Here is an 11,689-nt window from a genome sequence, read left to right on the forward strand (position 1 = left end):
TTTCCTTTTCCTTTTCCTTTTCCTTTTCCTTTTCCTTTTTCTTTTCCTTTTCCTTTCCCTTTCCCTTTCCCTTTTCCTTTCCTCACCCGAGGACATTTTTTTCCATTTTTTGTTCGACCACTTGACATTTTAAAAAGTTATAAAAAAGGAAAAAAGCAGAATGATTGTGCCTGGTCTTTTTGAAATAAGCTCAATACTTAAACTCACTGAAGCAGCTGAGGCCTTTACAAAAGGTTGAGTCTGGTGATAAAAGGTCTGGAATAAACTAGACCTGCTCTCCATTCTGCTGTCTCAAAAAGGAAGCTCATCACTAGTCCTCCTGGAGCTTCCCTGTTTCTCAGGTGGCTGGGCCTATACATAAGTAGATAATTGCCCCAGTACATGTGGAAAATGTTTATATATTATGTCATTTTGACTATTCTGCAGTTCAGTGAAATAGATTAATCTAAAACTGATTTTAACGGTTTATGTATAGGTCTGTTCAATTTTATATCATTCTTTAATATTTTGTCTTTTGAGCATTTCTTTTTTTTTTTTTTAATTGGTTTTTAGAAAGAGAGGAAGGGAGGGGGAAAGAGAGAAACAGATGTGAGAGTGGAACACGGATCGCTGCCTCCTGCATGTCCGCTACTGGGGATTGCGCCTGCAGCTCTGGCATGTTCCTGACCGGAATCGAAAAAGCAATCTTTCAGTGCAAGGGGTGATGCCCAACCAACTGAGCCACACTGGCCGGGGTTTCTTTTTTGAACTGATATTTAGCCCATGTATACATGTTTTCTTTCTAGTAACTTTATGTGTAATTTACTTCTGATTAATTATATATCCTTCCTTTAAATTTCAAATATTTCAATTAAAAGGAAACTTTTCAGAACTTGATTATAGTTTTTTTTAAAGATACTCCAAAAGATCCTTTAAAAATTAAAAAGGGTAGAGGTACTTTCTCCTTTCACCACTAATTGTAAACTTCATACATTGGGAACAATAAAGTAATTCCCTTTTTATATGATGAAGGTAGTCATCTTTCTCCAAATGTGATTTAACAGAGATGAAAGGTTGACTGATTCTGTTAATACTGAATTGTCATTTCAGTCAGTGCTAGATGAGATGATGGTGGAACAAACAGATCTTGTGCGTTTGCGAATGGTTAGAATGTCCAATGTTCCGGACACACTTTACATGGTCAATAATGCGGTACCACAGTGCTGTCACATGATCAGCCACCAGCAGATCAGCAGTAACCAGTCGAGCCCTCCCTCCGTGGTAGCCAATGAAATTCCAGGTAAGGCAGTAACCTTGTTTTAGCCATTTATACTTAAATAATTCGATCTTTTTGTAATCCCTTTATATATGCTAATTCTCTCCCCATTCCAGTACCCACTATGCATTGTTCTCCTCAAAGAATGAATACTTATAAGCTAAGTTTTTTGTTTTGAATTTTGTTTTATAGTAACAGGTATATGCAGTTTTCAGCTCCACCCAGGGTTTCTCAGCCTTGGCCCTCTTGGCAATTAGGGCTGGATAATTCTTTGTTGTGGGCTGTCTTGTGTATTGTGGGATGTTCAGCAGCATCCCTGGCCTGGACTCACTAGATGCCAGTAGCACACACACACATCCCTTTGTAACCTTTTGAAAACACTTTTGTCTCTAGACATTGCCAAATGCACACTGTGGGGCAAAACCACCTCCTCTTGACAACCACTGGTTTAGAGGAATTCAGATATTTTATCACCATAGGGTGTTTCTCACCCTAAAACCCATTGGGGAGAGTATTATAAACTTACATCTTTGAGTGTACATATTTTTCAAAAAAATATGATCATCATCAGTTTCCTGAAGATCCAGTTTCCAAAGATCTGGTCTGTGAATATTATTGTAATGTATAGGCTTATGTCTTACAACTCTGAGAAAAGTGGCCATAGGCTGTCAATGTCCAAAATCTTCTGAACATCCGTTAATGTTTAGTTTAACCAGAGGGCCCTAATGACACTTTCTCAGGTAAGGAAACTATCAGTGCAAATGGGGACAGAAATGTATAGCTCTTGCCAATTTCTCTTGCAACATTAAAAAATGAGCAAACTATAGCATTGTTGGAAATGGCACCATTCATTTTCTGCTTATAAATGTCGGTTTCAGGAAAGGAAAAATAAAAGACATAATGGCAACTTCTAATTGAACACATACGTTTTGTTCTGGGACTAGAATTTGATCTCTGGTTGCTTTATCAGGTTTATTTAAAGTATGTATTGGATTACAGTATAAAGAGAAATATTTCTGTAGCTGATTTGTGTAGATTTGGAAGCTTTTATAATTAGCACTGTTTTTATCAGCTTGAGTTAATACTCGAATAGCAACATAATTTAATCTTAGAACTGAATCTCAAAAGCCCAAACATACTTTCAATTAAGCATGCTCAGAAAAATAAGGCTTGTCTTTTGTTGAACTATTTTCTGTTGTTTAACCCTAATCTGGTGTCACCCTGATTCTAACTTGCTTACCATACTAATGAAAGGCTATCTAGCTTATTGGAGAAGACTCATGGGCTCATATCCTGGCTTTGCCACTTCATTTGTATGACTTTGGACAAGCTGTCTACTTCCCTATGCATTAATTTTCTTATCTGCAAAATGGGGATATCTCCTTTGTAGGGTTGAATAATATGCTTAGGAGTATGCCTAAGCAAGTATTCAATAATAGCTCCCCTTGCCCTGGCTGGTTTGGCTCAGCAGTTTGAGTGTCGGCCCATGGACCAAAGAGTCTTAGGTTCAATTTCAGTCAAGGACATGTACCTTGGTTGTAGTTCGGTCCCCGGCCCTGGTCAGGATCATGCAGTAGTCAACCAATCGATGTGTTTCTCTCACAACATGTTTCTCTCTCCCTCCCCCTCCCCCACCCTGTCTGAAGATAAATGGAAAAATATTCTCGGGTGAGGATTAAAAAAATAATAGCTCCCCCTACCCCCAAAATAATAGTCAATTTGGCTCATAATGTTTGTGGACCTCATTCCGTCTTCCCCATCCTCTGCTGCAGCCTTACTCCAGGTTTCTAACTCGTGTTTCTGCCCCTAACCTCAGTCACTCTCCTTCTGAACTATACACTGGGTCTCAGCAAAGTTTTTCTGTGACATGCTAGATAGTAAATATTATAGGCTTGTGAGTTATGCAGTTTCTGTCACAGCTATTCAGCTCTGTTCATTTCTGCTGTTGTAGCCCAAAAGCAGCCATAGACAGTACCTAAACAGATGGGTGTGGCTGTGTCAGTAAAACTTTATTTACAAAAACAGCCAACAGCCCTGGCTGGTTTAGCTCAGCTGTTGGAGCATTGGCCCGTGGACCAGAGACCCAGGTTTGGTTCCCGCTAAGGGCATGTACCTTGGTTGCAGTTTGTTCCCGGCTCCGGTTGGGGTTGTGTGGGTGGTGACCACTCGATGTGTCTCTCTCACATCGATGTTTCTCTCTCTCTCTTCCTATCTCTTTCTCTCCTGCTCTGTCTCAAGATAAATGCAAAAAAAATGTCCTCAGGTAAGGATTAAAAAAACAAAACAAAAAAACAGCCAACAGGTCTGATGTAGCCTACAGGCCATAGTTTGCTGACTTTTGCTTGACACTACTCTGAGTGCACTTACCACATCACAGCTCTGATCCTGTTACTCCCTGCGCAAGTGACTACCTGTTGTACACGAGATACAATTTAAATTCCTTATTGTGACATGCAGTGTCATTCATGATCTGCCCCACCCATCTTTCTAGACTTCTCTCTTAATGCTCTTCTTGCTTGTACTTTTGAACCCCAAATTCTAGCCACGCCAGCTCCTTTTGCCATGCTGTCTCTCATTTACATGTTTTACACATGCCTAGTCCTTTTGCTCAGAAAGCCTTCATTCCGCATTCTTTGCATGCTTAGTTTTCTCTTATTCTTCACGTCTGCACTCAGGGTTCACCTTGTCTAGTAAATCTATCCTGTCTGCTTCCAGTCCAGGTTGGGGCCCCTTCCTCCAAATCCCTTCAATATCCTTTGCATATTTCTCTCCATGACTATTTGTGGCCCTGTACTGGACTGGTTTACTTGGATTACTTCACTAAAACCAGAGTTCTTTGAGGTCAGGGATCACTCTTTATTCTTGCACCCTAATACATGAGTCCAATCCCTAGTGCAGTGGTTCTCAACCTTCCTAATGCCACAACCTTTTAATATAGTTCCTTATGTTGTGGTGACAGCCAACCATAAAATTATTTTCGTTGCTACTTCATAACTGTAATTTTGCTACTGTTATGTCTTAAGCAATCCCTGCGAAAGGGTGGTTCGACCCCCAAAGGGGTCATGACCCACAGGTTGAGAACCACTGCCCTAGTGCATAGGACTCAAAAGTTATGTGAATAAAAGAGTGAAGCCCTGCCCTCGCTGGTATGGATCAGTAGTTAGTTAGAGCATCAGCCCATAGACTGAAGGGTCTTGCGTTCGATTCCCAATCAGGGGCATATACCTGGATTGCAGGTTCAATCCCCAGCCTTGGTTGGGGTCATGCAAGAGGCAACCAATTGATGTGCCTCTCTCACATTGATGTTTCTCTCCCCTCCCCCTCAATTCCACTCTGTCCAAAAAAATCAATGAAAATATATCCTTGGAATGCCCAGCCCATGTGGCTCAGTGGTTGAGCGTTGACCCATGGACCAAGAGGTCACTGGTTCAATTTCCAGTCAGGGCACATGCCTGGGTTGCAGGCTCGATCCCCAGTAGGGAGTGTGCAGGAGGCAGCTGATCGATGTTTCTCACACTGTTGTTTCTCTCTATCTCTAAAAAAATCAGTAAAAACATTTTTAAAAATATCCTCTGGTGAAGATTAACAAAAAATTGAATGGATGATGATGATGATGATGATGATGATGCCTGGCCAGAGTGGTTCACTTGGTTGAGAGTTATCCTGTGCACCAAAGGGTTGCCAGTTCGATTCCCTGTCAGAGCACATACCTGGGTTATACATTCGACCCCTTGTCAGGGCACCTACTATAGCAGTCAACTAGTCAATGTTTCTCTCTTGCATGGATGTTTCTCTCTTCCCCCCTTCTTCCCTCCCCTTTCTAATTTTTTTCTTTCTTTATTTTTTTTTATCCTCACCCGAGGACATTTTTCCTTTTTCCCTTTTTTTTTTGTTCAGATAGAGTGGGAGGGGAGAGAGAGAGAGAGAGAGAGAGAGAGAGAGAGAGAGAGAGAGAAACATTGACGTGAAAGGGACACATCAAGTGGCTGCCACCCACATGACCCAACCAGGGCCAGGGACAAACTGCAACCAAGGTACATGCCCTTAGCAGGAACTGAACCTGGGTCTCTCTGGACCGCAGGCTGATGCTCTAACTGCTGAGCCAAACCAGCTAGGGCTTCTTTATTGATTTTAGAAAGAGAGAGAGAGAGAAACATCAATGAGAGAGAACATCAATTGGCCATCTGCATGCCCCCACTGGGGATCGGGCCCATCACCTGGACATGTGCCCTGACCGGGAATCAAACTGGCGACCTCTTGGTGCATGGGTTGGTGGTGTTCAACCACTGAGCCACACCAGCCGGGCTCCCTTTTCCTCTCTTTAAGTGTGTCTTCAGGTGAGGATTAAAAAAAAAAAATTGAATAAATTTTTTAAATTCAGGAAATATACTGAGATTCAGAAGAGAATTATACAAGTAAAATTTCATTAAGCTCTGAACTAAAAATATAGCTCAGGAGCTGCTCAGTATTATCAAGAGTTTTTTGGGCACAGTGAAATATTAAAACCTTAAAAAATAATTAAAAGTAGCCCTGGACGGGTTGCTTAGTTGGTTAGAGTGTTGTCTCCGTACACCAAAGTTGTGGGTTCATTCCCGGTCAGGGCACATACAAGTATTAACCTATGAAAGCATAAATTGATGTGCTTCTCTCTCTCTCTCTCTCTCTCTCTCTCTCTCTCTCTCTCTCTCTCTCTCTCTTTTCTTCTCCCGTCCCTCTCTAAAACCAATCAATGAATTTAAAAATTTTTTAAAATATTAAAAGTAGCCCTGGCCGGTTTGGCTCAGCGGTTGGAGCATCGGCCTGTGGTATAGAGTGACCCGGGTTTGGTTCCCGCTAAGGGCACATACCTCGGTTGCAGTTTGTCCCCGGCCCTGGTTGGTCGTGCGGGTGGCAGCCACTCGATGTGTCCCTTCACATCGATGTTTCTCTCTCTTTCTCTTCCTCTCTCTCCCTCCCGCTCTATCTGAACAAAAAATGGAAAAATGTCCTCGAGTGAGGATAAAAAAAAAAAATTAAAAGTATATGTAATATTAAGGTGCCAGGAAACTACAATATTATAACAATTTATAAGAAGATTCTAATGCAAAATACATGCTTTTTTCCCCTTGTGCTCAATGGATTTTTTTTGTGTAGCTCAGGTATTTACCTACAGACCGTTTGCTATCTTCCAGTTCCTCGTCTCCTCATTTTGAAGGACATGGTCAGACGTCTGCAGGAGCTCCGACACACTGAGCAGGTGCAGAGAGCCTATGCGCTGAACTGTGGGGAAGGCGCCACGGTCAGCTATGAAATCCAGATCCGTGTGCTGAGAGAGTTTGGTCTTGCCGATGCTGCTGCAGAGCTCTTGCAGGTGGGAAACTGGATTACACTGTTTCAGAGAGGGAGCCGGGATCATTATCCAGGCAGTATTGTAGACATGGCAGGAGTGCTCCCAGCACGGGTCTTTTTCTGAATCCGTGCTCTTTCTCTGCCTCCAGTGTGCTAGCTACCCTTGAGAGGCATTGTGGAAGAGTGGACGAAGCACAGGCTCGGGAGTGAAACTGGGTTTATATCCTGGCTCTGCTCCTTACCAGCTGGTTAATTGGAGCAGTTACTTAACCACTCTGAGCATCAATTTCCTTTTATGTTATGTGGATTGTTGTGAAGATAAGAGGTGCATTAATATAAAGGAATTATGTCTCTTGTATGTAATAAACATAAATGGTGACTGTGGGTATAATATACAAGTTCGTGGTGTGTATGCCCAGCAGAAATGAAAGACACAGGAGAAAATTCTGGTTCTCTACCGCTCTTCCCCCCCGATTTGGTCACTAGATTTCAGGTTTTGGCCACTATCAGACTTTACAGGTCTTCCAGATGCCCCACCCTTTCTTCTCCTCTTCCTTATTACAAAGAACCGTTCTTACATGATGGTTTGAACCCTGTAGGTACTAGAATCAAGAAATGAGTTGTTTTTCTTAACTAGCAGGAAAATCTCATTTCTAGTCATTATTAGTACAGAGGCAATGGCATTGGTTTTGCAATGAAGGTAGAATTTGTGAAGTACAGTAGCCTCCCCACAGTTCAGGGGGATACATTCCAAGACCCCAGTGGATGCCTGAAGCTGCAGATAGTACCGAACAAACCCTGTATGTGCTCTGTTTTTTCCTGTACATGATCATGGTTATGATCAAGTTAGGCAGGTTAAACAGTAAAGTTCAAGATAAAGTTAGGCAGCTTAAAACAATAACTAATAATAAAATAAAACAATTATAACAATATGCAGCACTGTAATATAAGTTATGTGAAGGTGGTTTTTCTCAAAATATCTTACTGTACTGAATATACAGCATGGAGACTGGACAAAGAGATAATTCACATCCCAGGCAGGACAGGGCAGGGTGATTCGAGATTTCATCATTCTACTCAGGATGGCTCACAGTTTAAAACTTGCCAATCGTTTATTTCTAGTATTTTCCACGTAGTATTTTGGACCTTGGTTTACTGCAGGTAACTAAAACTGTGGCAAGTGAGACCTCTGACAAGGGGGAACTCTTAAGACCATTAAATCAGAACCTAAAATAAAATTTAATTTCATTTGATCAAGTTATTGAATCATTTTCTTGCTACAGACTCTAAGCCCCGTTAGCCTAAGTCTTCAGAGGGGAACATGATATGGTGTTCGTAGGCTTGACAGTAGGCCTTTTATGGATTCTTGATTTTTTTTGTTTGTTACGGCTTCCATCCCTGCAAAGGGAGTCTTATTTTATATTCATTTCTTTTTCCTTTGCCATTCTAAATTATATCTTAATTTTATATCTTAAATTATATAAAAGTTTTATAATTTAAGTTTTCTCTTATGTTTATTAAAATATCAATCTATCTTATTCCTATGTAATAGGTAAGGAACAGTATTTTGTAGTTTTAATATCAGACAGAGTACTCATGCATTGTCAAAAAGCCTTTGCTGTTTATTGGTCATTTTATTTTCTTAGCAAAGACATGTTTGAATTAGGCTTTATTTCCTGTTTTTTCATTCTCCATATTATCTTGAAAGAGATTGCTGACCTGCTTGCTGGAATAAGCAGGTAAGCAGCTGTTTTTGATAGCTGTATGGTAGGCTGCACTCTCTCTTTTTGTACTATTGTTAAGGTAATTTTTTCTTGGAAGCTTGTGGCTTAGAAAAATATGTTATGGGGTAAAAAAGGTAAAATATCTGTAACAAAAAAATAAATAAAAAATTAAAAAAACAAAACAAAAAAGAAAGAAAAATATGTTATGCCTTTTACTCTTGCTGAATGTGGTTTTCATAGGTCCTCACTTAACTCTGTCAGCTTATGAATTTTCATCTATGAGATATGCTAATAAGTCTCTCTCTTTTTAATCTTTCTTAGAATCCTCACAAGTTCTTTCCTGATGAACGTTTTGGGGATGAAAGTCCGCTCTTGACAATGAGACAGTCTGGGAGATGTCGTGTTAACAGCACCCCCACTGCAGAAACCATGTTTACAGATCTAGACTCTTTTGTGGCCTTCCATCCACCCTTGCCCCCTCCACCACCTCCGTACCACCCCCCAGCTACTCCCATCCATAACCAACTCAAAGCAGGCTGGAAGCAAAGACCTCCCAGTCAGCATCCTTCACGTTCATTTTCTTATCCCTGTAATCATTCACTGTTTCACTCCAGAACGGCTCCGAAAGCCGGCCCCCCTCCAGTCTATCTGCCAGGTGTTAAAGCTGCAGCACCGGACTGCACCAACACTGCAGGACCGGGGAGGCAGACAGTGGCCGCCGCTGCCACCTCAGCAGCAGTACCGTCAGAGAAACAAATGGTAAGTTAGTGCTCCAGGAACTTACCTAAAGGAAAAGTTTATGGAGTAGCAGAAGCAATTCCCCTGGCCCCAAGAGCCCTGCTGAAACTCAGCAATGCCCAGAACTAGTACTGACAAGCTGAAAGTATAGACTTGAGTGGTATGGAAAAGAGAGGAAGAGAGTGCAGGTGGGGAGAAAGGACAGAGAAGAGAGACCGGAAGTGTATGTGGTGGGCTAGTTGAATGCCAGCTTTATATTTCTTTTTCTTTAGGAAGAGGTGGCGGTGCTGGGCACCATAAAGGGCTCTTGGCGACTTCATGTGCTCTGTGCAAGCACATGTCTAGTGTGTCCCTGACTTCCATTCTGCAGAATCTGCTGCTCTACCAAACGCCTTGACAGTGCAGGAAGCGTCCGCCAGGAACTGTGGCAGGAACTTCCCACTGAGGAAAGCAGTGTCTGTGCCTGTCTGCCTCTGGCAAGCTGTTCATCAGAGCCCTCACTTGGAGCCACAGTAGTTAGCACAGTAGCTAGTAAATTCAGTGAGACTGCTTTGCTTGATTTTACACTGCATTAGAGGTTGAATTTGTTTTATATAGTACATAAAAAAATAATAATGGTTTTTAAGTCATCTTGTTTGTCACACACAGTCAGTAACATTCAATAGAGAAAAGACACATATATTAATTCAGGAAATCTTCATTAAAATGAGGCTTTTGGAATCTAGGAACTGGTGTACACCTTGGATCAAATTGTGATCCTTCCTCTCCTTATACCCTTCTACCATTCCCCCTGCTATGCCCTCCCAACCCCCCCCAGAAAGAAGAAGCAACAAAAGCTGATAGTGTTTGGTAAACCAAATCCCCATCTTATTGGCCTGGCTCTCAGTTCTATAGTTACAAAAGTTCTAGTTTATATTTTAAATAAAACTCCCCTTGAGGGGGTTGGAGGAGGTAGAAGAGGGTAAAGGAGGGATAAATGGTGATGGAAGGAGACTCGACTTGGGGTGGTGAGCACGTAATACTGTACATCTAGAATACAGATGGTATATTCTAGAATTGTATACCTGAAACCTATATACTTTAACCCATGTCACCCCAATAAATTCCATTAAAAAAACTCCCCTTAAAGGTAATTTATTTGTATGTTCATTATAGTTTTAATTATAATAATGAAAAATTGGAAACAACCTTAATGTCCAACAGTGGCAGAAAGGTTAAATAAGTCATCAGCACAATGGAATATTGCGCAGTAATTTGGATAGGAATCTCAAAGAAAATTTGGTGACAGAATTATATATACACTAAATTTTGTGATAATATCTATGTAAAGAATAAAAGGTGAGAGAAATAGCTCAAAATGCTAACAGGTGGTTATCTCAGGGAAGGTTAGGGTTATTTCTGATTTCTGCCTTTAGTTGTCTGTATTTTTATTCTTAAAAGTAAGCATGTATTAATTTTATAATGAGGAAACAAAATCAGTGAATGTCATTTTTACAAAGAAGGGCCATATTCTTTTAACCACCCCTCCCCTTTGTTTCTTTTTACAGTGTACACAACCTGTGTTAAATGATCTAATGCCAGACATCGCCATGGGTGTGTCCACACTGTCACTCAAGGACAGGAGGCTTCCAGAACTTGCTGTAGACACAGAATTAAGCCAGTCAGTTTCTGAAGTAGGCCCAGGGCCTCCCCAGCATCTATCGTGTGTCCCACAGAGGCTTACACACACGTCTCGAAAGAAACACACACTAGAGCAAAAAACGGACGCTCGAGAAAATCAGCAGGAGTATCCGGATTTCTATGACTTCTCAAATGCTGCTTGCAGACCTTCCACTCCCGCTCCTGGCAGACGCACCCCTTCTCCTTCACAAGGTGGATATTTTGGTCCTGATTTGTATAGCCACAATAAGGCATCACCAAGTGGCTTAAAGTCAGCCTACCTACCTGGCCAGACCTCTCCTAAAAAGCAGGAAGAAGCTAGGAGAGAATATCCACTTTCCCCTGACGGGCATCTACACAAACAAAAGAATGAGCCGATACACCTCGATGTTGTTGAGCAACCTTCCCAGCGGTCAGACTTTCCTCTGGCGAGCCCAGAAAATGCTGGCAGCGGTCCAGCACATGTCAGGGGACGGACAGCAGTAGAAACTGACTTGACTTTTGGGCTGACTCCCAACAGACCTTCACATTCTGCATGTAGTTCTGAAGCTCCAGAGGAGAGATCAAGTAGAAGACTAGCAGACAGTGAGTCCCTGGGCCACGGAGCTCAGCGGAGTACAGATTTGGAAAGGGAGGATTCAGTAAGCAGAGGAAGGAGGTCACCAAGCAAACCAGACTTCCTCTACAAAAAGTCTGCCCTCTGAGAGCAACCTCCAAGTCGTCTGTGCCTGAGATGTGAGACATCCCATTTTACTATGTAACCCAGCAACTTAGAGACCAGTTTATTGATGCCAGCTAATAGCTCTGTTTCGAGTTCTTTTATTCCAGTTTTTGTAACATGTGTTTAGTAGACATGGCATGCTAAGAGGGTTGTTTTGAATGCTGCATCTGTCTGTCTCGTATTTGAGCAATTGTGTGGGGAAGCATTTTTCAGAGCAAGCAAGCTGGCACTTTTTTTTCTCTTTACAGATGATGGAATTTTTTG

General features: G+C 41.7%; 1 protein-coding gene across 1 annotated transcript in view; it reads left to right on the forward strand.

Annotated features, from left to right (window-relative positions):
- BTBD7 (BTB domain containing 7) overlaps positions 1-11,689 on the forward strand; it is a 51,938-nt gene extending 40,249 nt beyond the window's left edge. Inside the window, exons 8-11 of the mRNA XM_036267208.1 lie at positions 1,090-1,279; positions 6,427-6,605; positions 8,629-9,066; positions 10,593-11,689. Of these exons, the coding sequence (XP_036123101.1) occupies positions 1,090-1,279; positions 6,427-6,605; positions 8,629-9,066; positions 10,593-11,408 (1,623 nt within the window). The 3' untranslated portion in view covers positions 11,409-11,689. The remainder of the gene's footprint in view (positions 1-1,089; positions 1,280-6,426; positions 6,606-8,628; positions 9,067-10,592) is intronic.

This window comes from Molossus molossus, unplaced genomic scaffold, assembly GCF_014108415.1.
Source record: "Molossus molossus isolate mMolMol1 unplaced genomic scaffold, mMolMol1.p scaffold_m16_p_1, whole genome shotgun sequence".
Classification (NCBI taxonomy): domain Eukaryota; kingdom Metazoa; phylum Chordata; class Mammalia; order Chiroptera; family Molossidae; genus Molossus; species Molossus molossus.